This window comes from Alternaria viburni (genome assembly GCF_023758015.1).
Source record: "Alternaria viburni strain BMP 2772 chromosome Unknown scaffold_22, whole genome shotgun sequence".
NCBI lineage: Eukaryota > Fungi > Ascomycota > Dothideomycetes > Pleosporales > Pleosporaceae > Alternaria > Alternaria viburni.
The window spans coordinates 435010-461814 of NW_026055791.1; the positions used below are offsets into that span (position 1 = coordinate 435010).

Below are 26805 nucleotides of genomic sequence, written 5' to 3' on the forward strand. Positions count from 1 at the left end.
TACAACATGTATTCGCAAATGAGAGATGAATGGATGATACGTAACACAGCTGTGGAGATGTAAGGGCGTGAACAAACGTGAAGACGCGATGAGATGTGGACCCAAGCTCCCGGCAACCGATGACGTAGCCCCAAAACCTTCACGCGTCGCGATCCGCGAACCCCAAACCTCCACCATCCCATCTACGACCCCCAACACAACCCCACAAACCGCCAAAATGCTACGACCAACCCTTCTCTCCACCATCCGCCTCAATGCCTTCCCAAGCCCCTCCAAACGCGCCTTCTCTCTCCTAAACCCCTCGTCGCGCTCGCACACCAACCGCATCTTCGACCCCATCCGCCAACCCAACGACCTCCATACACTCACACTCCTCAACGCATCCGACAACCGATCTCTAATAACCTTCTGGACTGCGACCTGGTGTCAAACTTGCCAAGCCATCAAGCCGCTCATCCGCCAACTCATCGAAGAAGAAAAGATCGGGGAGCGGGAAGGCGGACTGGGCTTTGTGGAAGTGTTGATGGACAGCACGTTGATTGAGGATTTGCCTATAAAATACCGCATCAGTAGTATGCCGACGCTATTGGCGTTTTCAAGACAGGAGGCGCAATTTGATACGAGGTTGACGCGGCCCGAAGAGATGCGGAATAAGGACTTTTTGAGGGAGTGGTTGGTTAGGGAGGCGCAGAGGGGAGGGAGGATGGGCGGTGGTGGGGGCAGTATGTTCGGTTAGTTTTCCGCGTCCTTGTGTTGTGCTTGGATGGAGTACTGGGCCTGACGGTGTTAAAGGTGCGAAGGAAGATGGCGAGCAGGGCAAAGTGGGTGAGGACAAGTGACACGGGATAGCCAAACATGGGGCGGAGGTATGCTGTAGGCGCAACAAGGTGGCAGTGCGGTCAGGAGCTGCGGAGTAACGAATGATCTGCGCTCGTGTGACACTGTGAGTGAAGTAAAGCTCGGTCGAGCAAACACTGTTATTTGACTCTCAAGTGGGGGAGTGATTCCATAACCCTATTCTCTTCTCTCACCTTTCTCTTGGGACATTCCCTTCCTTCATCCACAAATAGGTCCCTACGATGACAAAATTGACGATAGATCAAGACTACGAGGCCGCCGTCGTGAAGGGTACTAGGCTGCTCCAGATCCTGGCCGCGAAGGATAAGACACAAGTTCAAAGCGCATATGAGGAGGTACAAGAACTAGCCCAACATGGCTATCTTCTAAAGCCTCAAGACAAATTCTTTGAAATCGACTGTATTGCCGACGCGCTCTACGATCTGGGTGTCAGCGACAAAATGGTGTATGATGGCGGAGAGAACATCAGAACACACCATGTGCATGACCGCGACGGAGCAGAAGCGACAGAAGACGATACAGTACGTTTCGCGGTAGCTTTGAAGTAAGCATGTTCTAACGAGCTATTAGACAACACATGGCTACTTTTCTCAAGTCAGCAACCCACACTCTGGTGTCTTGATCGCAGACAGTAATCTTAGTCCCGCGCATGCAGCCAAATTCGATGACGGAGGAGATGATGAAGCTACAGAACTACCGTTACTGCGACACTGGTCAGACGTGGCGTTTCTACAACACCTTTCTTCTTTCCCCGAACCACTTGTACGGCCGATTCCGCTCAACTACGTCTTCCGCGTCCAGATTCAGAACGCCGAGACTTCTCTGGTGCTTAATAGGATTATTAGCAAGCACGTCACGTTTACATATGAGATGTGGCCTGGTATCACGTTCGGGATGGACACTGAAGAAGGGAAGGCGATCTTAGGGACGCCGAATGGAGCCGGTGTTGCGTGGATGCTTGTTCAACATAAGAAAGCGTTTGGAGAGAAGCATATTGAGAAAGTCACTTTGTTTCATGCGGCGAAGAAGGATGATTTGTTTAGATGGCCGACTTTGCTGTTTTGGATTGTGTAGAGTGGGGGTCAGGTGGGAGTATTGTATGTGCATTCACTTTACATGGAGGGGGCTAGACAAAGGGTGGAACAGATTAGGCTACATGTCAGCTGCTTCGCGTCATACCGTATGTTGACGATGCGCGTGATGCTCAACGTCTCACACTTAAGGAACTCATAAATGCATCTGAATGGCAACATACTTAGCACTACCACGACCCGCATGCGACACTTCTATAACTAGCGCCCTCTCCAATGACAACCTCAGTCAGTCCGGCAACGCGTTACGAGGCGGCTTGCAAGAAAGGTGAATTGATGTTACAGATGCTGGAAGCTAGCTTTGATGAGCTTGGTAATTTACTCAAATACTCAAATACGCCAGCTGAAAGCGAATACCTCAACTACAAAGAACTCTCGGAGAACAATTGGGTTGAGCGGTCCTCCGGGGACGATTCCAAAATTCTGGCGCGACTTTTAGAGGACCTTGGAATCGACACTTCACGCAATATTCCTGTTTCTCATCATCACTGCGGCCTTGAATCGATAGAAGGATCGCTACAAGAAGAACTTGAGATGAAGATACGCTTCGACTCGGTAATCAACACTTCCGGTGGTATGATTGCAGCCATGAACACGTACAGTCCCATGGAAGATTGGAGAAGAGCGGAAGCGGATGCCGAAAACGTTCAACTTAAGCAAGCCGGTCACAAGTCTATGGAGAAGAACAACGTTGGCGATGACGTCCCTAGTCTCAAGTACTGGTCAGATGTCGCATACCTGCAATGGGCCTGCCGTAACACGGACTCATCCGTCCTACGTTATGTGATGCGAATGAGCATCACAAACGAAAAGACAAAAGCAGTCATCCAGCATATCAAACAAAAAGCCCATCCGAAAGCTTCAGGCTCATACTCATTCGACGTTGACGACCGGGATGAAGTAGCCGCTTTTCTAGGGACACCGAATGGAGCCGGAGTCGCTTGGTTGCTCATACAGCATAAGCAGCAATTGGGCCACAAGACAGTTTACAAGATAACGGTGGACTGTCGAGAAATCTGGCATAATAGCAAGACGATAGTTCCAAGTTTGGTGTTCCACCTTCGCGACGTCGTCATCACGAAGCCAGGCAGCGAGGAAGGTGATTAAAGGAAGTCGCTATGAGGGCAGAATGAGCGTTGCTCTAGCAATGTGTCAGGCCACGCGGACAATGAGATGGCAGACAGTAGAACACTCATGAAACTAGCCCGTGCTTGATCCACTGGAGATTCGTGGAAGGTAGAAGACATTGTTTCACCAGCCTCATATATGAAGAACACTCGCTTCCTCTCTTTCCCCATAACATTTTACAGTAAGCCATGCCCACGACGATGAATTCACAAATCAGTAATCTGCACTACAACACTGCCGTGGAGAAAGGCAAGAAGATGCTCAAAATAATGCATAGCGGATCTGCTGTCACGCAAAGCCCATACTTCACGCCCGGGGAAGTAGGAGCAATGGGATACAAGAGAACAACAAGGCCTCGATCTGTCTCTGGCCTGTCAAAAAAGCTGGACAGTCTCGATATTCAAGGTTCTAACTCTCACTTCATCAATGTTACAGACGATTACACAAAAGACGTCATCACTGGCGAAACAATTGTAGCCGCAAGCGAAGTGAGGTTCATGTCCGAAATCAACTTCGAAGCTGGAATTCTCGTAGCGAACTACAGCTACAGCCCGACATACAAGGCCAAGGAGTTGAAATCGCTGGCGGCCGCTCTGTTACCCTCGTTGAAGCACTGGTCCGATATAGCTTTCCACCAATGGGTCCATTCTCAACTCGACCAGGAAGAAGTACGTGATCTCAAGTTCATCATGAGAGAAAACATCTCGAACGAAGATACTTTAGCTATCATTAGTAATATTCTCGACGCACCACCTCGCCAGTCACAGGCTTGTACGCGGTCGGGACTATACCTAGACATGACCAGTGACCATGCTATCGCTCTGCTGGGCACAGCCCACGGTGCAGGTGTAGCTTGGTTACTTGCTCAGCATCGAGACCAACTTGGACGTAAGGTAATTGCTGGGATAAGGATATTCTACAGCGGCGAGCCGCCAGACCCCAACAGAGCCCCCAACTTGCTCTTCTACCTTCGTGACGCGAGTGCGAATGAGAGACCCATCGAGAAGTTGTGAGGAACGATGGCAAGAGCGCGGCGGACGATCCTTTGGGTAGGCGCAGGCGTCTAGGGGCGGTAGTTCGTAGTAATGACAATCTTGCCGAATCGGATCAAAACTGAGCAGTTCCTGATGGTGGTTGAGATTGTTATCGACGTAGAGGCCTAGTATGCATGGAAGATAGGCGTTCCCGGTAGCGATGATGGATGGGCAGGCAGTCGCGAGGCTTAGTGGCTGGGACTGGGAGCCGGGGGTGGCCGGAAGCGAGACGCACCCCGCAATGACCTGCGCGTCCCGCGCCTTCATCACGATCTTCACATCTCTTTTCTCCCACGGTTTGCTTCTTCTTGTGATTTTTTCTGATGAGTTCAATGTTTGACCTTCTGATCTTCCCCAGCAGGTCGCTATATGCAGCCGTTGAACGACAACAAGCGAAATGCACGCGTCTTTAGCGCCAGCTGCAGTATTTACTCAATAGCAACCGCATACACGGGATGGCCATGACGCTCTTATGCTTTTTAGTTGCGGAGATGGCTCCTAAGCCTCGGCTTCGCGCACTAAGAAGTGATTTTGTTTGGATAGAAACCTTACAGCGCGATGCACGCCAAGCTGGACGTGGCTTGCGACGAAAGTGTTGACCTCGGTTTCGCGTCAATGAAAAGAACGAGGCTTGTATAAAGAGATCAAGATACTGCTTGACGCCAGTGCACGGGTAGTAGTACCACAGTGCCGCCGACATGTTCTCGTCTTCTACATTGGGCTCCGTTGGTCTTCTGCTCTTGACCAGCAGCGTGACGACAACCTGCGCAGACTATGCGTCCGGACACGATGTACCAACCGCAACAGTCGACGCGGGTGTCATAGTTGGGAAGACCACCTCACTTCCCCATGCACTTGGACCAGTGCATCAGTTTCTAGGTGTGCCCTTTGCATCACCACCCGAGAGATTCTCTCCACCGCGAGCTGCAGAACCTTTCCGACGGCAAGTCAATGCCACTGAGTTCAAGCCAGCATGTATCCAACAATTTCGATGTACGCGAACCATGCAAGCGATCTGATATATGCTAATTGGGGTAGACCCGTTGTCAAGTTCACAGTTCACGCAGGCTGTCTTCAATAACCCGCCACCTGAAGAGTCGGAGGATTGCTTATACCTCAATGTCTATGCACCATCGACTCCCGCGGGCGGCAATGGCAGGGCTGTAATGTTCTGGATCTACGGTGGCTCACTACAGTTCGGTAACGCTGGTCAAGAGCAATATGACGGAAGCAGTTTCGCAGCATACGAAGATGTCATTGTTGTGACGACGAACTACAGAACGAACGGTATGTGACTATCGACACTCCAAATCACATGTTTCACACCTAACGGCTCGCAGTATTCGGCTTCCCTGCTTCACCAGAGCTACCATTAGCGGAACGCAATCTTGGCTTCCTTGACCAGCGCTTTGCCCTCGAGTGGGTACAGCAAAACATCCACGCTTTCGGCGGCGATGCGTCTAAAGTCACCATCTTCGGCGAGAGCGCGGGTGCTTTCTCAATCGATGCGCTCTTGACCAGCTTCCCCAAGGACAGCTCACCACCATTTCGGGCCGCCATCCTACAAAGTGGGCAGTACAGCTATCGCGCAGCTCCTGCAACATCAAGCATACCCGCTTGGAACAACCTTACAGCGGCGCTCGGGTGTCCAGGAACACATGAGAGCAACTTGACTTGCGTAAGAGCGGCAAATGCATCGACTGTACAGAACATCATCAACCAGAACTCACTCGTGTTCAATCCAGTCGCTGATAACACCACTTTGGTATCGAACCCGGCGGCACAACGCCTAAGCGGCGATATCGCGCATATACCAGTACTAGGAGGTACAAACTCCCAAGAAGGCCGCGTCTTCTCAGTCGGCCAAACAAACATCACTGCCTACCTGCAAGCGACCTTCGGCGCCGCACCAGCACTCATTCCCGCGATCGAAGCTGCATACCCAATTGGTAGCAACGGTCTGACCAACGGCTACGACGTCATTTCACAGATTGTCACTGAGGTCACATTTCAGTGTCCGCAAGCACTATGGGCCAATGCAACAGCATCCATCGGTATCCCCACCTGGCGTTACTACTTCAACGCCTCTTTCGCCAATACACAAGCTTATCCCCAGCTCGGAGCATACCACGCTTCTGAAATCCCTCTCGTGTTCCGCACATACCCCCTTGCTAATACGACGACGCAAGAGTACGCCTTGGCACATTTTATGCAGAGTACATGGGCCAAGTTCGCGAAGAACCCTTATGCTGGACCTGGATGGAATGCTGTTGGTACGGGTGCTGAGGGTAATGTCTTGGTTGGTGCCTATGACTTTGTGGCAGGTGGAGTGTATCAGGACCAGAATGCTACTGCCGTAGAAGGAGATTGGAATTTGGGTGTTCTCGGCGATGTTGGAGGTGTGAGGGGAAGTGGTGTTACTGTGCTGCCGCAGTCTGATCTTGATTACAGATGTAGTCTCTTTAGGCCTATCTTTGAGGCTAATGTGGGTCCGCAAGGTATACCTCCATCCTGAGGCGGAGGCCTATGCCCCTAAATTAGGGTGATTTCCAGCGTAGTCAAATTCAAAGCCAAAGTCATGATAATAGATTCTGATTTAATCGAAGCGTTTTGTGATGCTGTTACTGTACCACCAAGTCCTTCAACCTATCGTCCGCCAGTAATCTGTCCAATATCCACTCCACTCCGATCCGACTCACCACCCTCATGCATGCTCCTCTCTACACTGTCGATCAAACTCTCGCTTCCGGTTTTGGTACCGACACTGCTACTTCCCTCGTACTCTTGCTTGGTGTTTTGTGTTATGTCTTCTCCGCGGCGCTGCTCCGAAGTGTCTGAGGCGTTTTGTTGGCTGGGTGCAGCCTATAACTGTAAGTATCTTCCTGGGTGATACAACCTTTCTATTATGATGCATGGTAGGTATCAGGTGGTATGTCAGGCGAGGAGCTTACCTTGTCCACGGACGCGCTCAAACCAACAGGGTCAGTCGACTGGCCGGTCTTGAATGGAACGCTCGGGTCGCCCTTGAATGTGCCGGCTGTGTCTTCGCCGGGGTTGACGGGGTGCTTGGGTTGGGTGTTTGAAGATTCTTGGCCTGTCAGGGAAGACATGGCGTGTATGCTTCGGTGGAACTAAGTGTGAGAGGTCTCGTTATTTAGCTTTTCGTGTGGTGAGCAATCTGTCTCTGATCAATGCTTTGACACACGGCCGTGAAGTAGTTTTGTAGGATGGCGTAAGCTGGAGTCGATGGTGCAGGTTCGACGTCATAGTGACTCAAGATGGAGACGTGGGTATCTGCAGTGGCGAAGTGGTCGTCCGCTTGAACGCGAGAGATGCGCGTTTGCTTATGCCTTTGACGAAGCAACCCTCTCGATTGAGAAGCGTTCCCATTTCTTCACGATCTCACAATCAATTGAACAGATCTCATGGTATCAAAATGCTATTCCATGCAGAACGCTCCCTGTGCCAACCGAGTAATGCTACACAAATTATCCATATTCATAGCTTGCTCTTGCCAATACCCCAGACCTCAGCCTGAGGGTTATTCGACTTCTTGTTTATGGACGCGCCGTCAGCGACAGGCTTCTCGCCCTCCTCGACGAACAGCGATTGCGACTGCTTCATGGTCTCGACGGCTTCGCGCTCGATGCGGTCAAGGAGCTCTCGATTGGTGGGGATGTCGTGGATGAGGCCAATTACTTGGCCAGCAGTCCATACCTAGGTTTGTCAGTCAACCGCACTCGAAAAGGGACATGTAAACTTACACCGAAGTCTGGGTCTCCGTTCAAGAAGACTTGCCGACCTCGCTTTCCGCTGACGAACTCAGCGACTTCCTCGAACTTGCCAGTTGGGCTTGTCTTCTCGACCTCAACAGCCTGCAGCGCAACCTTGTTGGCGAAGAGTCGCGATGTGTTCTTCCATCGGCGGAGCACGAGTGCGGTGTCTGTCTCTTGCGCGTCGACAATGGCTTGCTTGATGTTGTGGTGGATGGGCGCTTCGATGGTGCACATGAAGCGCGTTCCCATGTTGATACCACAGGCTCCGAGAGAAAGCGCAGCGGCCAGACCTTGGCCGTCGGCGAAACCTCCAGAGGCGATAAAAGGCACACCACCTAATGATTGCCTAGCTCTGCTGAGCAGAATGAAGTTGGTAATGTCCGTCTCGCCAACGTGTCCGGCGCACTCGAAGCCATCAATGGACAGGAAGTCAACGCCAAGCTTCACCGCAGACTGTGCGTGCCTGATAGTAGTGCACTTGTGCAGGATGATGGTGCCAACCTCCTTCAGCTGCTTAATCACCGGCCCTGGGCTGTTTCCCGCTGTCTCGACAATGTTGACTTTCTCCTCGATGATGACGCGGGCGTATGCGGCATAGTCCGGGGGGACCATGGCGGGGAGGAGCGTCAGGTTGACGCCGAAAGGCTTGTTGGTCATCGTTCGGCATCGGCGAATTTCTTTGCGAAGGTCTTCGGGGGTGGGTTGGGTAAGGGCGGTCAACTATGCCATCGTGAGAATATGTTTGATGCGTGATGGGCGCCCGACATACTATTCCCAGACCTCCTGCGTTGCTAACAGCGGAAGCGAGTTCGGCGTATCCGACCCATTGCATACCACCTTGAACGACGGGCACTACATCTGTCAGCTACCGTCTCGTTTGCTGTGCTGGTGAAGTTACCTCTAATGCCGAGCGCCCTCGTCAGCTCCGTGTTGAAAGGCATCCTGATTGTAGATGGCCCGAAGAAAAGATTTAGAGTTTGTTGTATGAGAGGGAACTGCACAGGAGCCTTGAGCCGAGCAGATATCTGACACTCGGACGCGCGACGTTACGGCCGTCGCGCCGGCTGAAGCGCATGTCATTCGTGTGGGGAAGCCATGTGCCTCGGTAACTCCACAGCCGCGACACCAAACGCAGGTGCACGACCGTCGGGTGATTAGTTTGCGCTGACTCTATCGCCGAATGATTCGCTGTCACCGAGTCGCTCGTGATGTCTTTGCTGGAATGGCAGCTGTGCCCGAGTGGTGTTCCGGACGCGTCGCAAAAGGGCAAAGCTGAGCCGCAGGGCTGATGCCGTCATCTCCCTGGCATGTTCACATGTGTCTTGGCAATGAACCATCACTCCAACACCACCCCTACGCATCTGAGCGATCAATTTTTAATCATCTCCTAGGACTCATAAAGGCTGGAATCAGTCGCATCGCGAAAGCAAATCTCGCAGTTTCTCGGAAGCTATCCTTAGTCCAGGTGGACTCCGCGTTGGAGCAAAGAACCTAGGAAACAATACTCTGGATTTCAGCTGCCTGGCTGCACTCATAGCACTTTATCAAGGGTCCTTCTCATGGTCTCTGACTTCCCTATCGCGTTATCTATGTCTGCCCAAACCTGGACTTCTGCATGAAGCCACGTTGTTTGACTTGCGAAATGGGCAAACACAACAATGTTGCGCTGGATTCTGGACCTCCGCAAAACCCGACTAGAGTGGAAAGACAATCGCTACTCCATGGCATGACCCATTGTGGAATATCTCATCCGTTTTGGGTCAGCATCAACCCGCATCAACGATCAATCATCGAGATTGCACGCTCGTAAGACTGGTTCAGAATAACGGCAGCCCGACGATCCGTTTGTTGCTTACCGACCGTTGTAAAGCCAACGAGATTGCCAAGAGCTTAGTATGCTTCCAGGCCACGTGGGATCTGATCCAGACTGTGGAGTGTCTTTCGATACCGCGTCTGTCTAGCCTACTGAAACTTCGAACTGCAATCCCTTCCCAGCATAGCCTTACTGTCTACTCTGGCTGGTGTCGTAAGCTTCTTGAGATCGAGCAACCTTTCACGCTCGACATGGCTGGCGATCCTGAAAAGATGAAATTCACGATGCGCAAGAAACGTGATGGATCACTCACCAACGGACTTCATATTCCTGATTTATAAATCATCTTTGTCGAGCCTTTGAGGGAGTTTTGTCTCGAACATGCGGAGTGAGGTAAGAGATCTGCATCTAGGCCGACTGTCCAAGACGATACTTAGAAAGCTCATATCGTAGGATCCATAGGTACCATGGAATGTCGCATTGTAGTCGCATTGGAAGAGCGCTATTTAATCGATGTATGGTTGAAACAGCGTCACGTATCCATGCGCGTTGACGGGAAGCTCCAACAGGTTGTAGTATATACCTAACCCATCGTGATCGTTGTCAAAACCACGCTTGAAATCGAAGTTCTATGACGGGAAGGTACATGCTTAGGCACGCAGGTCCATGCTTGGCAGTGACGTAACGAACCAATGACATAATTCAACCCCAGCAAACGACAGTCGTTGCGGGGATTTTGGGAGGCCTACTTTGTTGGGGTCTCCACACACACGTCCGGTATATAGACCGAGATGCCAGGCTCGGCGCGTCCAAGAGGAATCCCGCACCCTGATCCCCATGACCCATCATGTCGTGGTCTCTTCTTCTCACCGTCCTGACCCAGGTCGTCCGTGTTACATGCGCACCAGAGACATATGACTATGTTATAGTTGGAGGAGGCCCCGCAGGTCTTCTAGTCGCGAACCGACTGTCTGCCGATCCCGAAGTCACTGTTGCCATCATCGAAGCCGGAGATTCTGGCTACGATAACCCCAATGTCTCATATGTACCGAGGTCTATCTTGGAGTACGGCCTCTTCATCGGCACGTCGATTGACTGGAAGTACATGACGGCACCTCAGAAGTATGCTGGGAACCGGAGCGTGAACTACTGGGCAGGCAAGGCTTTGGGAGGCAGTACTACGGTCAATGGAATGACGTACATCCGCGCGGAGAAAGAGCAAATTGATGGGTGGGAAGGGCTTGGGAACGAGGGTTGGAACTGGAAGAGCCTGCTCGAATACTACCTAATGCAAGAAGGGTTTACAGAGCCGAGCGAGGAGCTTTCGAAGGAGGGCGCGACCTTCAGGGACGGGGTACATGGAACGGAGGGAGAGCTTGCTGTTGGCTTCACCCCATACTTGGTCCGTCAAGGCTTCGCCAAATTGTTCGCGGAGACCTCCCAGGCGATGGGTATTCCTTACAATAAGGAACCGAACAACGGTAGTATGCGCGGTTTCGACGTGTGGCCTATGACACAGAATGTGAGTGGGCCTACGAGGGCAGATGGAGCAAGGTCCTTCTACTTCCCTGTTGCGTCACGCCCGAACCTCCAGGTCTTCTTCAATACTACTGCTGCACGCATCACCTGGAACGACGAATCATCCGAGACGTCAGAAGTGGTGGCCTCGGGAGTTGAGGTGATCGATGCGGGAAATGTAACGAAAACTATCGGTGCCAACAAGGAGGTCATTGTCGCAGCCGGCGCCATTCGATCACCGGCATTCCTTGAGCACTCAGGTGTAGGTAATCCCGCCATACTTGAACCTCTCGGTATCAAGACTGTCAACCCACTCCACTCGGTCGGCTCCAACCTGCCAGATCAACCGCAGCATGGGATGGTCTTCAACTCGTCCACGAATTGGACGGGCTATCCTACCTTCGTTACATTCTTGACAGCTTCTGATCTCTTTGGTGAAGAACTTCCCGCTCTTGTGGAAGAGCTCCAAGCCAATGTGAGCGCTTATGCTGCAGCGATTGTCGCAGACTACGCGCCCGATACCATCTCCGTCGAGACGCAAGAACGGCTTCTGCAACATCAAGTAGACCTAGTCTTCACTGCTGAGAGCGATGTTCCTTTAATAGAGATCCTCTGGGCCCCAACAGGAAAACAGATCATTGCGCAGCTCTGGGATCTAATACCGCTTTCTCGAGGCTCAATACATATCGAATCCGCCGATGCAACCATACCACCACGTATCGACCCAAACTTCTTCCAGATGCCCATCGACATGTATGTCCAAGCAGCTGCTGCAATCCGTATCCGCGAGTATTTCGCCACTTCGCCGCTTGCGGAGGACGCTACAGGCGAGGTCTCTCCCGGTTACGAAGCGGTACCGCAAGGTGCTCATTGGAGGGATCAAGTCTGGGACGACTGGATCACAGGCGCCATGAACGGCAACTCGCATCCCGTGAGTACTTGCGCAATGATGAGTAGGGAGCTGGGCGGTGTGGTAGATACGGAGGGCAAGGTTTACGGGACGCAAAACGTCCGGGTTGTGGATGCGAGTGTGTTCCCGACTCAGATCTCGGGCCATCTTAGCGCCAGTGTATATGCCATTGCTGGAAAGATTGCGGACGCGATGAAGCAGAAGGGGTCGGATGAGAAGAAGTTTTGACAAGACTTTTCCTTTGTAGCGCTTCTGATGTTGGCGGCGTATTGCTATCACACTGTAAAAGTCCCGGATTGGATGGGTCTTCGCCTGCTCCAGATTAATCGAGAGCTGCGTCGGTGAAAATTATACATGGGTAGCGCAAGATAAGTACAGATTTCAATTTGATTGAGAAGCGTGTACTGTTCTTTGTTGAAGGTGATGCTCCCTCCTGACAGGCGATCGGAAAAGGGATGGTGATGCACTGCCCCACTTTTCATTCCAGGGCAGCCGCCCCGCGTCATCGACCTTTAGGCAAGAGCCGTGCGCTTGGGTATGACGAGCCCACCACAAACTCCCAGCCTTCGCTATCCAATATCCAGCTGTGGTCCTCAAAGCCGACGCGAAAGCATAATGCCATCGTTCATGGGCCTTCCGCGTGAACTACGTGATCAGATATGCGAATACGTCATACTTTCGCCAGCCCGGCAGCCACGAGCGCTCAACCAGACAACCGAAGAGATTCTCGAAGGATACACGACTTATGAGTTTCCGACGCCGTTCGTGCGACCGGGTCCATCGTATCAGCCCCAGGCAATCGTCTCGAATTCGACGAGATTACTGCTAGTCAATCAACAGCTGAGAACGGAGACAACGGAGATGCTACAACGAATGCGAAGCATCGTGTACGACCTCGATCTTGTAATGACCGACAATGGGATATTGGCAGCGACGTGGATCAATGTTCCAGTTTTGTCGACCAGAATTGAGCAGCTGAATGTCACACTTCGTCTCTGTGTGACAAACGATAGCGAACGACTGAAGTCTGAAATTGAAGACATGTTAGGGGCGCCGGCAAATCCAGGACCTGAAGATCTCTTTGGGATACTACCTAAGCAGTGTAAGGAAAGCCTTCCCTCTATTGGTATTAGTACTACATACTAACCACTCACCTCACTGTTCTAGTGGTATGGGGCTTCTATGGCATATTCAACCGATTTACCCATGTTGGGCCTCTGGGCGAAAGGAAGAGCGACAATGAACACCGGCAAATATCCATCAGAACGATCAGCATCAACGTCGAGACACCATCTCCCGATCTTGCGCAGCTCGGTCTGATTCATATGTCCGCTGAGGCCGACGCTGCAATGTCGGTTACTTCCCGGTATTTCTTGGTGTGTCTGAATTGGACTATACAACAACAGCTGGAAGGGAATTGGGAGTATATCCGAAACATCACTCTGCTTGAGTACGTAGATCATGTTCTGATCTATCACGACGGCAATGAGATACATCGCTGGGATGTAGCCGCGTGCCTTGCAGAGTATCCTGAAGATGAAATGATCAAGTGGAGACCAACTGGCAAGAAAGAGGCCTGGCGCAGAAGGAAGCACAGAGGACTGAAGGTGCCCGAAGACTTTAAGGATCCGGCCGGATGGTGATACCAGACTGCAAACACGAGGAAGCTGTTGAGGTACGAGATGGTCTTACGAGGTTCTCCAGGAACGGCACAAGACCACAGGCAAAGGAGAACCGCTTTCACGCGACCGCTTCACGTGACGGGTCGTGGCTTAGCAAGGCTAACGTGCAGACCGCTGTCGATCATTCTAATACACGATCAACAGTCACTTACCAAACGTCCGCCTTCTCTTGCGATAAAACTAAATTCACTATTCGTACTTCAGCTCACTCTTTCTACTGCTGATCGACCAATCTCGACAAATGAGCCCGAAGCGGTAATCCGAAACAATGACGCTTGTTGCGCTAGACAACATGCGGTTAGTGACCTCGAGGAATCAACCATATTGGGATAGCGATCTACGAGGCCTGGGGCTTGACTGTGCTTGATGTTGTTTGGCATCTATCTACTGGCAAGGCTGAGTCTCGAGAAATACGCCCGTTTTGGAGATAACTGGGGGCCTGGAACAATATGCGCGGTTTATCAAAGCAGCTCCGTATTGCGTTGAGCGTGACGCTCGAGATACTTATATCTAGTGCCAGACCACTCATCGCAAAGCAACATAAGCTCGATACCATACTATCATGATGCCATTAGAACCTCTTCCATACCAGAGCCACTCTTGCGACCGGCCGCATCGAGCACTTGGTTCATACAGCGCTGCACCGTTACCCCCGACTAGCTTGTCTCCACCGGATGATGAGTTGTCACATCACGCGATAGATTGGTCGCCCTGCATTCCAGATCCAGTTCAGCCACCACAATCTCTTCAAGTGAGCCACTCTTCAAACATTGCCAGTAAACCTTGCTGACCTGTCTAGAAACCCGTCGTGATACCAAGACTCGATGCAAGCGGTCTACTTGGAACACCATTTCCATTTATACGAGCATACAGCCCCGATCTGCGCCGCTTCAATATCCACGAGAAAGACTTTGTAGCATTCATTGATGATCTCAGTGTCGCTCAAGCTCCGCCAGTTCCGCTTCAGGCACTTGATGCAGCGGGTCATGTGGTTGGCATCGTGTGAGTTGACTCCTTGGTTTGGCTCTTACCGGTTTTTCATAGAAGTACTAGGCCACATCATTGGACCATGATTGCCGGCGCCAGCATGAACGTGGCCGCCGGAGTTGGAACGGCTGCTACGACCACTATGCGGACGAGGCGCTTCTTGGAGGCTGTGAACCGAGAATACTTCGCGCCTCGTGGTCTGAAAGCTTCGATTTGCAAGAACAGACAGTTGGAAGAGAAGCTTGGCTGCAATGTGCACATGCCATCGTCGGCGTAAGTTTAGCCCTGCCGTAAGGATTCCCTGTTTCTGACTTCGCAAAGAGCCCTAGGAAGTAGCTCTCGGCCTCAAACAGCTGGATACCGCCGTTTGCAATCACTCATGCCGTATATCGCACCGCTTTCATTCAACGTTCCGCCGCCGATAGAGCAGCGAAGTGCTCTCGATAGAATGGCTGCGAAGCAGATCGAACGGCGGATCAAGAAGAAAGAAGAAAAGGGCTACAGGTCAGACTCAAGCTCTGGTTCTTTGTCCAGAACCAGCTCCAGTGGAGAGTCCACCCGGAGATCTCATGATGAGGTCAACGGCAAACAAAAGAGAAGAGCGGATAAAGCGGAGCGCAAACGAGCAAAGAAAGAAGAGAAGAAGGCGCGAAAGGAAGAGAGGAGATCTAGGAAGCGGGACCGGAAAGGGGCCAAAGCTCATGTTAAGGAGGGTAAGAAGTTGGAGAAAGAACAGAAGATGGTCGAGAAAATGGAGTATATCATCATTGAGTCGCTAAATGAGGGGATGTAGTGATAAAGAGACTTCGTTGACTTGTCACGAATGCCCATGTTTATGCGACAAAAGGGTTCTTCTACCTTTTTACTTTACTACAACCTCACTTGCGAACATCTAGGATGCTTTTCGCGGATCTCCAGGGCCCTCGTCTACCAGCCGACATGTCTTGCATGACGGATGTGATCCATGATGCTATTGTCGGCTCCTTCTCGCGGATCCCATCGTATGCCATGCGCAGAGGAAAGAGCAGTTCAAAAGAGCCCTGTTCGCCCCAGTCCTCTAGCTGATGGTACTCGACGCTACGACATATAGTGAGCGCCGCCGTCGATATCTGCTCCTGTCGGGTATGGTACGCTGAAGATGACATCATCTCAGCATCGATGCTGTCGGCGAACCGGAGGGCCATGATGGTAGCGGCGTTATAGACTGTGATAGCGTTCGCGTGATAGAGTGATCGGTATCTGAAGGCAGTAGACCAGGCTGGATGCAACGCACCATACTCGTCTTCTATGAGCGGTATCGGTTGACATGCGGGTGTCTCGTAAGAAGTGTGAAACGGATCAGACGCAAAAGTCTCCCTCCAGTTTTTCAGTTTGGCGATGACCTCATGACATTGCAAAGAGAGACATTGCGTCTCAGCAGTCCTTGTGTCTTCATCCGCAACTGACAAAAGCTCATCACGCAGAATGAAGAGCTGAGGGTAGTCGGCAATAATGTCGAACAAGAGCTTGAGCGAGTCGATGTGCTCAGGGTGTAAGCTCCAGGGGATATATTTCCATTTATTCTCCGACATTATCGTTGGCTTGTGCAAGACAATAGCTGCAAAGATAAGAGACGGGCGAATCCTATCCAAGATCCCAAGACACTGAGGTGATGCCATAGCTTCAGGTCCGCGCAACTCGAAGAGCCTTTCTAGCCCACGTGCATGGTTTATCCAACCATCGACACGATCCGAGATGAGGAACTAGTAGCGGTTAGAAAATGTGTGCACTGCAGAACGTTTGATGTACCTCGATGAGCCCCATAAGCATGACCGCCTCAATCAGATCAAAGGAAGGCGGAGACACCGAAGCCTCAAGAGCCGAATGCACGGCTCTAAGTGCGTCACTGTACCTCTTGAAGCCGTACTGCGTGATAGCTCTATCCTGGTGCTTGATGCCGAAGTAAGAAGTCGCAAGCGCAGAAAGTGACTTGATGGTAATAACCCCAGGATTGAACACCAACAGGCTCTGCACCGGCAACAAGTTTGAGAGAGTGAACGCAGTGAAGACATCATCGCGAGAAGGCGACAATGCTCGATGAATTTCCTGGTGAAGTCGAATAGCAGTGCCAGGCGTTCTGGTGCCGACTTCCACAGCTAAGCACCCGGCGACATCGCGATCGCTAGGCTGGGCAGACTGGCCGTGGCCATCGAATTGTACGAATGTGATGCCGCGGGTGCCACCACATTGTAGTCGTGCTGTGACGCACCTTCCGCATTGTGGCTTTCGTAGATCTCGTGACGTCAACACACGCGTCGGAATAGCGCAGGGGTAAACAGGGCAAACCTACCACATTTGACGCGTCGACTTTTGCAGTTATCGCACGCTCTGGACCGCCCGCCAACTCCGACCATGTGAAAGATGCATGCTAAGATGGATGAGATGAGGAAGATACAAGACTGCGGGAGATGACGAGTCACCGTCAGCATGGCGCGTGCGCGGCGCTATATTCGGCCCTCATCTCACAAGGATGCGCCTGTGAAGACGCACATAAATTCAACGATCGATCAAGGGGTAGCTTTAAACCTTATATCCTCCATGATGTTAACTTCAGTCTTTGTTCGTACTACGTACATCGAGACGTGAGCAGATGCCACTTCCGCACAGGCAAGACCTCAAGCTTTCAGATCTTCAGGTCGTGGTGAACATGATCAACCCTGAGAGCCCTAAAGTATACCTTCGCGCCGCAGCAAACCTTGCCGAACTTCTTGTTTCCACTGCAGCCCCTTAATTGTTTCCAAGCCTTCTACAAAGTCATATCCAATTGTCCATAAGTCGCCGTTACGCCTGTCATCAAGTTTTTGTATCCAAATCGCTTTGAGAGCCCTCTGGCCATGGATTGCGAATGCAATGTCCCAAGTACACCATTCAAGTTTTTCAGTGGAACCTCGAAAATTGAGGGTGAGGCGATCACATCGTTGAATCCAGGTGAGTTCCGCCGGGTCGTAATTGTCCCTAAAGAAAAGCTCCAGGCACATTACGCGGGTACTTTGAAGGTGGTCCAGCGGACAATCCACATGGGTAGAGAGGTTGATTGTCGACCATGGTAGGTGCAATACCGGCTGGAGAGCTGCTACGCATCGTTTCAATGAAGCCCGGTTAAGGCCACCCTGGAGCCATGATCCTGAAATCGGCATGCTAATGTTGCCTTCGCCAGCTCCTCCTGCCAAAATCGAGGCTGGTGATGACTCTATCTTCAAACAACGGCCGTATGGATGCTCATCTTGCCACTTTCGAGTAGCAAGGATTAGAGGTTTAACTTTGGCTATGTCGTCCTCCATTTCGTTGTACGTAGTACGGCAACTAAAGAAAAGGCCGGACATATCCTGTGGACGTCCAGGAGTGATGCTTCCGACGATAAGGTGCCTATAGACCTCGATTCGAAGCTCTGTTGGAAGAGTGAGAATCATATTCTGTGTAATGCGTGGGTTGTTTAGATACCAAGGTGAGGGGAAGTGATCGTTACAGGTAATGCTTCCTGCTCTTTTATATAGGAGCATCGAATGCAAAGAATCAACTTAGTTTCGGAGCACGGATTTATCTCTTGCTGATCCAATGACGTTGTGAGGCGATTCATTGTGTAGGAAGTGAGAACAAACGGGTTGGATGATGATTTGTGCAAATTTTCGTTGATTAGAACGGAACAGATTATACAAGGTTGAACGCATGAGCTTTGCGACCTTACTTTGCATCAGTACGCCACCATGACCATGTAACAATATAGCAATGAACACACCGAAAGGTCGGTGCGCAATCCTCATCTAATCCCGCAAACTCAGTCGACATAAACCCCTCAAATAGCACTACCCCTGATAAACCAATCTATACGCTCATGCCTCCACCCCGGCAGCTTCAATCCGCCCCTAAAATCCACTCCCCACAGCCTCTTCGTCGACCCCTCAGTAAGAAAGCACCACGGACCATAAAAAGCTCCAGACGCAGGGAGATACACGCCCCCATACTGCTTCCCGTGCACAATCTTCACAATGAATCTATCCTCCACGTGGGAATCTTTCTGAAAGGTTAACCGATCAATGTATCTCTTCAGCCTAGCCTTCTCCAGAAACTCCTTTCCCCACATCTGGTAGAAGGCGCGGAAGAAGAAATCGCTAGACGCGAGGAGTTGTTTATTGGTATATCGACGTTCCACTCCGAAACCGAAAGGGCAGAGTAGGAGACGAAGGCCAAAAACCGCCAAGTCTTCCGTGCGACGCAGCATGTCGTGCTTAGCCTGTCTAACAAGATTTCTGCGTTTGCGATCGCGCGGTGCGGTGATGGCGAACTCAGTGAGCGGGTTGATGTACGTGTGTGTATGTGGTATTTGGAAGCACAGTCGTCCTCTGACTTCGCCTCTGAGCCGTCTAGAATGATCCCAGGCGCGCTTCAGGTCGAGGGCTACTTGTACTGTTGAGACGAGTGGCTTCATTTCCGAATAGGTTGTGCGGGACGCTAGGTATAGAGCACCGACATCGGAGGTGCGTCCATTTTCCAGGGTTTCGGTGAGAAGATTGCTGTAGATCTGAAGTCGTAGTTCTGCTGGTAGCGCGAGTAACGCGGAAGGCTTGTCTTTGGCCATGGCGCTGACTGTTGGTCTGTGATGAGTTGAATGGTTGCTATCGGAGGATTTGGCGACTTGCTGAAGATGAAAGCAGAAAAGAGTTTGCGTCGTTTTGATATTCAGCGAGCAAACACATCGTGGAGCCAGTGAAAAGCAAACTCACCATGCAACGGTGAAATGCCAACTTGCGGAATTGATGGAAGAGTGGTAACAATGCTGCATCATCAAGCATCAGGGTTGTCCTTGTCCCACTCATCTAAAGCGTGTGGGCCCAACGTCCAGCGTCGCCCAAGTGCATTCACTGGCGGCTTCAACCCTTGTTTGAGATCTAAGCAAAGCGTCCACCTAGGGTTTGGGGCAATTCCACCAATGCCAAGCCACCATGTCACCCTTTTGGAGAAGCAATAGCAGAGTTTGAAAATCTGGTACATGTCGTCTTTCCCGAAATCGCCTATCGAAAGGGGAGGCTCTCCAAGAGTGCCCAAGTCTATCATCAGACGATCAACACCTCGCAGGTAGGAGTGTTCTGTTTTAAGAATTATGGGTATCCGATATAATATGTGGCTGGCTATAACGATACTGGCGTGCCACGGTACATCTTGATCTGCACCGGATTGGTAGAACTTCAGAGTAAACGTCGACAACTGGAGGCGAGATAGGTAGGAAAGTATACTTTCTAGATCATCGAGATGTATCGGAGGTTTTCCACAGTAGATTTCATTGCTTACTGGGATCTGTAGCGTTAGGTCTGTTACCGGCGTGGTGAATTCGTAGGTGGAGGGAAGATACACATGTAACGGACGGACCGATGGAGAGTTTCGCAGCCAGTGATTTTGCAATTTGATGATTGGCAAAACCTTCTTGACACACTCATCCATCTCATCATGGATCTTGATGCAGGAGCTGTACAGATCTCTGGCGCAGCATGGATGTCCTCCGGAAATGCTTGAAGCCAAGAGCCGCCCGTATACTCCCAAGCGCAATTCAGCTGGGAGAGTGAAGAAGCCTTGGTACTTCGTGGTTGTCATCTGGTAATTATCGAAGTATGAGTGCGATGAGCGGCCGTAAACCGTATATAACGGCTTGTGTATAGACTTTCGTGTGTAGAGCGCCGTGTATGAACTGTCTCTTATCAAGCGTCGTGCGTCGTGCGTAGAGCCTTGTTTTGGCGATGGAAGGTGATGCGGCGGTAGGTAGCAATAATTCGTTCTGATCGTGAAGCAAAGGCTAAGAGGGGAATATGCTAGGTCTCGTCTTATACCAATTCTGTTGACTCATAAGCCAAAATTCGGTTGCGGAAAGTGATTTTCGTTACCATGATTCTGCGGCAGGCTACCAAATCACATGTCACCACCTCAGCAGTACCATGGGCTGCAGGCGCCAGTCGCCACATATCATGCGCAACAACAAAATCACATCCAAAGACCATTAAAACACACCTTGAACAGTAATCCTTATACATTTCAAAAAAAGATGCCATCTATATCTAACCACGCCTCTCAGGCGATTCAGAAAGATCTATGAACAAGCTAACGATGAGTGTCAAAACCACTGATGCCGTAAATAGTCTGCCAAGAGCGCCAAAATATATGTCCAGCAAATGCTTGTATCCCCTAAGATAACAACAAAGGTGCCCAGCAGACATCTTCAGGTCTGGTAACGAAACGAAACGAAGAGGGAGAAAGAGGAAACAGGTATCAGTTGAGAAGGTCAAAGGAAAGAAAGGTACAAACAAAGCATGACTTATGCTCCGCCCATGCTTTTGGTAGAGAAGGCGAAAGTGGCAAATAGGATGGCGCTCAATCCCTTCCTGTTATACACACAGATAAATACTGGTGTTCAGATAATATTCGTGTCAACACGGCGCTGCGGTGGTCGTTGGTCGTATGAGACCTGGTATTGCGTTCCGTTCCATTCCGTTCATCTCGTTCAAGGCTTTTCCTTGTACTTGGCCATCCTCTTTACGGGATGGAGTAGCATACCCGGTATGCACATCCTCTTCTGCTCCAGCTCGCCGTCAGAGCCTGGTCCACCATCGATCTTCTCTGACTCTCCCCAGTTTTGTTGGACAATGGGCCAGTTGAGCCATCGTCGGTATAGGTTACGTGGGAAGCGTGATGCGTAGTACCAGCTCCAGCCTTGGAAGTTGAACTCGCGGTCGTGGTTGTAGGGCGAGTCGGCTTCTTCGGTCCAGGCGCCTTGACGGCTTTCCAATGCTTCACCTGTCTCTTCATCGACGGTCGATGCGGTATCAAAGATGGCTTCGGTATATGCGGCGGGCCAGTGACGGTCGTTGAAGATCGGGTGAGGAGCGTATACGGCTTTCAAACCGTGTTGAAGTGCAACTGTCGAGGGCCACATCTCGGCCTGCATACTGCGTCCAACCAAGTTCTCCTCATGCATAGCTTGCAGCATCTTCTTGCTGAATCGTACGACTGTGTTGATGAAAGTCCGGCGATCAATCTGTTCGAAGATAGGATGAGTGAACCAATCGGCCTGGCCATCCTCTGGCGTGAAGATTGGTCGGATGTGAGGCAGGTAGTTCCAGATCTTATCCTTGTAAGACCAAGTCGTGTTCCTGGGGTCCCACATTGGAAGAAGAGTGATGAAGTCCGCAGGCTCACCAACACCCCACTCGAAGTTGTCTTCCTCCATAGTCGTAGGTGGTGTAGGGCCTAGTGGCTTCTGGGGAGGGATGGCAAGTCTCCATGGCCGTGGTCCCCATACGGGTGGTGGGATGAGCGAGTTTGCAGATGCGTTCAAGACGTCTTTGTGTGTGTTTTCGACGTATGATTGGTAGTCTCCATGTACGCTCGGAAGATAGTATCGCTTGTTGCGCTCCCACAACAGCTTCCTCGGTTGTTTGTCGGCGAACTCGCTGATCTTCTCGAAGAAGTGATAGTGGTGTCCAGTGTATCTAGCGTCTGTTTCCCAGTTCCAGACGTAATCAAATTCGGGGTGCGTAAGACTGAACCATTGTAGACACATGAATTGCTGCCAATAGACCTGCCAGTCCATAACCTTGGGATACCATTTCGGGAAGATGGATTCTGACCATAGGATAGCAATGTCGCGCAGTTCCTCAGGTACGTTTTCTTTTAGAATGCGATCGTATTCATACTGGCTGTCGAAGATGGGTGCATCTCTGTCCTTGACGTGGACGTAGAGGTAAACTTGGTATTCACCGCCCGACTGGAGGGAGAGCTCGGAGACCATGGCGCGAATGGCGGTGATGTCGTTCTCTTCGTAGTTGTATCCGGTCCAGGCACGGATCAGAATGGCTGTACGGTGGTGGTACTTCTTCTCGCTGTCATCGCGATTCTCCAAGTTGCTTCGGCTCGTGTCTGTGGGGATCGCAAACGCCGACGACGCCGCCGCGGGCTCAGGTAGGACAGTGCTGGGAATCTTCACGATTGGCGACCTGGCCTTGGGCCGGTAGCGCCCCTTGTTCCGCTCAAGACAATCGTCTTGCAGCGCACCCCAGTTCACCTGAGGCCACTCGGGGACAGTAGCGGGCGCCTTCCAGTTCTTAACCTCCTCTGGGAACTCATCATCACCATATCCGTACGGGCCGTATCGTGAGTATCGGTCGAAGCAGACATCGTCGTCGAGTCCGATGACATCATAGCCACCAGCGTATACCGGGGGAAAGTCCTCGGGTATGCCGCGGTAGACCTGGACCTCGTCGTCGGTGCTCTCGTTGAGGGGTTTGCCGCGCGGACCCAGACAAGCCACGTATTCACCGTGCCACTTCTGCTTCCACTTTGGGGTGTTGTACTTGGGGAACGGCTTGTATGCGATCGGATCAGAGGCAATCGTGTCGTTCAGCTTATCATGGCTAGACTCGTAGATGCGATAATCCCTGCATAATATTAGAACCACCACTGTCGCGCGCGAAGTATGTACACTTACAGATCGAATTGTTCCCACCGGTTCGGGTCGTACTTCTTGTCGACGTAGTCACCGAATGGCGGCCAGTGACCACTCCAGCTCGGTCGCGGCCAGTCCAGCATCTTCGCCATGTACTGCTTCCAGTTGGATGGTGTCGGGTAGGGAGGGATGAAAGAGCCTGTCCTCGACGGTGCGGTCACCCATGGCGGGTAAGGCTTGGTGGGCTTCGACGCGTCGACTTCAGGCTCGCGCGAGGTCTCCATTGGCGGCAGCATAACCTCTGCTGCCTCTGTTGGTGATTGCGCATCCCCAGGGACGGGCATCGCGCCGGGAATGGGCACGGCATTATGCCATGCATCCTCGAGGTGCGCCTGCGCCTCGCCTGGACTTTCGTTCAGGAGTTCCTGTACCGGCGGTCTATTCCCCGAATTGAAGAGCGGCATGCGCTCGTACACCTTCTCGTTCGCCCATGGGCTCTGCTGTAGGACGGCGAAGATGAAAACCAATGCTATAAAGGAAACTATCGCAAATCTGCGGGGTGATCGGACAAACATGATGTCGATGTTGTTCGTATTCGTATCGTTTAGTGGTGCACACTAACCTTATGCCGGTATGGTACCTAGTGTACTGGGGTAGTCGTAGGATTTACCGATAATGTAAAAGCTGCATCGCTTGAGGTTGCGGAGGTGTAGCGCGAAAGAAGGACTAGCGACTGATGGCGAAGAGGTGTGGTGAAGTGGTGCAGGTGGTAAGGACCGTGGGTGTTAAAGATGGCGGCGAAGCTCTGGTGAAGGCGCTGCCGAGCGATGCTAGCTTGGATGCAAAGGAAAGGAAGGCGGGGCCGACTACAGTGAAGAGGGCAAGAAGGATGGTCAATCCGTCTATCTGTGTCGGTCGTTCCTGCCGCACGTGAACTCGGGAAAGGGCCGGTGGAATGCGAGAAAGAGCGAACGGGATCGATCGAGGAATGCAAGCCTCAAGAGAAAAAACCGCAGACGATGATTAGACGGAAATGACGATACCAAGAGCGCGGGACAAGACTACTCGACAGGGTACGAAATTGCACGAGCAGAAGAAGCGTCGAACACTCTCAAACGGCAGTACGCGGCCAGAGCCTCGTCGATCTGGGAATCCCCATCGGTTTTGCACCAAGACGCCTTAACCCCCAACTCCCGCGCCGCCTCCCGCCCCGTGCTGCAAGGTACTCCAGGGGGAGTGCTGACGCGTTGCACACTGTTGATCGCCTAACGACGAGCAGAGGGTGCGTCTGAGTGGTGCCATGTCGTCCTGGAAGTCGGTGCTTGCGCGTTTCGCAAAATCTTCCGAGCGGCAGAGCCGTCGCACCATGGCCGCTGCTCATCTATCCGCAGGAAGGATTCACTAGGACTCAGCTAGCAGCCACGACTGATATGCCAACCAGCCCAGCACGCCACCCCCCACTGCTGATGCTATCTGGGGGCGCACGCAAATAACATTTGGCACTCGACGGGCGACATTCTCAGCCAGCTCGGCGGTATAATTAGAGATAAGAGAAGGAGCGAAAGCGTCTATTACCCAAGCGAAATGCAGCGACTCTGTGGTCGTCATCTTATTCAGCCGATCCAACGGACATGGCGATACAGTCCCACAGTGAACCCTGCAGCAGCGACCTGAATCGAAAGATAATGTTGGAGGCTGGAGAAACGTTCTTCGGCCCTTCTGTCCAGACAAATTAACGATGTGCAAACACAATGCTAAACGTCCCGCCAATCGTGAGGCTACTGCTAAACTCACGACTGCGGTGCGACGCGCCGCGCACACGTCAAGCTTCATGCAGTGCAATGCACCATGCCAGATAACAACGGGTACCACATTTGGCAGGTTGTGCAACTTGTGCACCCTGCAGCATCGATATTGTCATGAATGCTATCCAGCTACCGTTCCCAAATCTATTCTGCATTTTGCCATAACGCCTTTGCAGATGATATTGCCATGATCAGCATACGCTTTCTACGTTTGCGTCCTCCATTGCCCGCACCCGCACTATAAACGGCTATCCGGACTCGAGTGCATCCACGTACAGTGCGTCTTCACTTCCACTTCTGTACCACTACACCACCACGTTTGAACTCTGGAATGTCACCCAGCACTTGGGCCTTGTCCGTCAGCTCGTTGCTGGGGAACGTGGTCATGAGCGCCCACTCGCGATCCTGACTGGCCGGGCTAGCCCTGCCGACAAAGTCGTAGACGTCGCCAATAGTGTGTGTAGTGTTGAACCGCGAGGTCAGCCGTGTACCGTCACCAAGGCGTAGCTGGAGCGTGAGGGTAGGCGCCGATGAGTCGACGTCGACGGTAGGTTGCGCAGAGGCCGCTGGAGTCGAGGCTGGCGTGCTACTTGAAGCTGCCGGTGCCATGGGAGCAGCCGCTGAGCTTGCACCAGGGGTGGGGCTGCCCAGACGGTTTCCGCTACCCGAGAAGGGAACGTACTTCTTCTTTGGCTTCTTGTAGTCCTCGTCCTTGTGCGCGTGCACTTCGACATCCACCTCCTGGCCGTGTTCTACATTGAGAATATGCAATGGAGCGTGGCCCGTGTTGATCATCTCCAGTGTACGTGCGTTGGCCGGGTCATCGTACCGGAACAGGTCGCCGTCGTCGACTGAGAAGCCATCGCGCCAGAGGTGAAGCTCGCGATGGGCGCGCGGGGGCGGTGCGGGGATGTTGGCCGTGGGGTCTGGAATGGTTCGGGAGGGAGCATCATCGCCTCCCAGGGTAGTACCTGCGCCACGGAAATGAGAGGAACTGGCGGGCTGCTCCTCGTCACCACCTGGTCGGGGAGCGTTCCTGCGCTTGTTAGCTGGAGTGGCCCAAACGCTGCTTGGTCGGCTTACTGTCGTGCGCGCTTCAGGATGTTGTTGATCTGATCGCGCGGATTTGACTGGTTTGGGTTCTGAACGGCAAGACCTGACTTCTCACCACCGGCGAAGAAGTCCTGGTTCTCATCATCAGGGTTCTCGTCGTCATCGTCGTCATCATGGGCGTGTCCGTGTCCGCCACCTGATGACTGGAGGTCCCTAAGCGTCCGCGCACCTGCTACGCCCCTCTGGGCAGGCTGTCCACGAGCAGCAGCAGGCTGCGACGATGATCGAGATGCTTCGGGCGCAGGGGAAGGTACATATGCGCCCCCGAGAGTGCGCCCTCCACCAGCTCCTTGGGGCACACTGGGAGCGTCTGTGTTTGACTCGTCACCAGCCATGTCGACGTCTGGTTCGGAAGCGTCGTCTTGTTGTTCGGCCGATTCGTCGAAGAAGAGAGATGCAGCGAGGGTGAGGTCGCCGTTGGAGGCGTTCAAGTAGCGTTCTGCCTGTTCTTTGTGTGAGTGAACAGCTCCAATAGCTTCGATGAGCTTCCATCAACATACGGTTGCGGGATCGAGGCCAGTCAGACTAGCAAGCTGAGCAATGAGAGCGTCTTGGTCGGGGGCAGCTTCAGACATAACAGCGTAGTGATGCTGCTGTTGAAGATGAGGGTAGTGGCGTGGTTG

At 52.1% G+C, this 26805-nt stretch overlaps 11 protein-coding genes across 11 annotated transcripts; 6 read left to right on the forward strand and 5 right to left on the reverse strand.

Moving 5' to 3' along the window:
• Positions 1-217: 217 nt before the first annotated feature.
• Positions 218-1932, forward strand: J4E79_008940 (uncharacterized protein; the record flags this gene model as incomplete). The annotated part of the gene is made up of 3 exons (XM_049357792.1): positions 218-731; positions 1099-1379; positions 1429-1932. 3 exons carry the CDS (start codon positions 218-220, stop codon positions 1930-1932), a joined length of 1299 nt encoding a protein of 432 aa, XP_049207831.1.
• Positions 1933-2165: 233 nt separating this feature from the next.
• Positions 2166-3056, forward strand: J4E79_008941 (uncharacterized protein; the record flags this gene model as incomplete). The annotated part of the gene is made up of 1 exon (XM_049357793.1): positions 2166-3056. One exon carries the CDS (start codon positions 2166-2168, stop codon positions 3054-3056), a length of 891 nt encoding a protein of 296 aa, XP_049207832.1.
• Positions 3057-3265: 209 nt separating this feature from the next.
• On the forward strand, positions 3266-4090 carry J4E79_008942 (uncharacterized protein; the record flags this gene model as incomplete). The annotated part of the gene is made up of 1 exon (XM_049357794.1): positions 3266-4090. The coding sequence occupies one exon, from the start codon at positions 3266-3268 to the stop codon at positions 4088-4090; it is 825 nt and encodes a 274-aa protein (XP_049207833.1).
• Positions 4091-4809: 719 nt separating this feature from the next.
• On the forward strand, positions 4810-6626 carry J4E79_008943 (uncharacterized protein; the record flags this gene model as incomplete). The annotated part of the gene is made up of 3 exons (XM_049357795.1): positions 4810-5104; positions 5150-5398; positions 5452-6626. 3 exons carry the CDS (start codon positions 4810-4812, stop codon positions 6624-6626), a joined length of 1719 nt encoding a protein of 572 aa, XP_049207834.1.
• Positions 6627-6757: 131 nt separating this feature from the next.
• J4E79_008944 (uncharacterized protein) lies at positions 6758-7221 on the reverse strand (the record flags this gene model as incomplete). The annotated part of the gene is made up of 2 exons (XM_049357796.1): positions 6758-6973; positions 7063-7221. 2 exons carry the CDS (start codon positions 7219-7221, stop codon positions 6758-6760), a joined length of 375 nt encoding a protein of 124 aa, XP_049207835.1.
• A 388-nt stretch (positions 7222-7609) lies between these two features.
• On the reverse strand, positions 7610-8828 carry J4E79_008945 (uncharacterized protein; the record flags this gene model as incomplete). The annotated part of the gene is made up of 4 exons (XM_049357797.1): positions 7610-7828; positions 7876-8607; positions 8657-8739; positions 8786-8828. 4 exons carry the CDS (start codon positions 8826-8828, stop codon positions 7610-7612), a joined length of 1077 nt encoding a protein of 358 aa, XP_049207836.1.
• Positions 8829-10547: 1719 nt separating this feature from the next.
• J4E79_008946 (uncharacterized protein) lies at positions 10548-12356 on the forward strand (the record flags this gene model as incomplete). The annotated part of the gene is made up of 1 exon (XM_049357798.1): positions 10548-12356. The coding sequence occupies one exon, from the start codon at positions 10548-10550 to the stop codon at positions 12354-12356; it is 1809 nt and encodes a 602-aa protein (XP_049207837.1).
• Positions 12357-14897: 2541 nt separating this feature from the next.
• Positions 14898-15590, forward strand: J4E79_008947 (uncharacterized protein; the record flags this gene model as incomplete). The annotated part of the gene is made up of 2 exons (XM_049357799.1): positions 14898-15070; positions 15119-15590. 2 exons carry the CDS (start codon positions 14898-14900, stop codon positions 15588-15590), a joined length of 645 nt encoding a protein of 214 aa, XP_049207838.1.
• Positions 15591-15675: 85 nt separating this feature from the next.
• J4E79_008948 (uncharacterized protein) lies at positions 15676-16368 on the reverse strand (the record flags this gene model as incomplete). Its single annotated transcript, XM_049357800.1, has 1 exon — positions 15676-16368. One exon carries the CDS (start codon positions 16366-16368, stop codon positions 15676-15678), a length of 693 nt encoding a protein of 230 aa, XP_049207839.1.
• Positions 16369-21323: 4955 nt separating this feature from the next.
• On the reverse strand, positions 21324-23839 carry J4E79_008949 (uncharacterized protein; the record flags this gene model as incomplete). Its single annotated transcript, XM_049357801.1, has 2 exons — positions 21324-23256; positions 23307-23839. 2 exons carry the CDS (start codon positions 23837-23839, stop codon positions 21324-21326), a joined length of 2466 nt encoding a protein of 821 aa, XP_049207840.1.
• Positions 23840-25354: 1515 nt separating this feature from the next.
• UBX1 (UBX domain-containing protein 1) lies at positions 25355-26757 on the reverse strand (the record flags this gene model as incomplete). The annotated part of the gene is made up of 3 exons (XM_049357802.1): positions 25355-26105; positions 26153-26625; positions 26683-26757. The coding sequence occupies 3 exons, from the start codon at positions 26755-26757 to the stop codon at positions 25355-25357; spliced, it is 1299 nt and encodes a 432-aa protein (XP_049207841.1).
• Between the last annotated feature and the right edge of the window lie 48 nt (positions 26758-26805).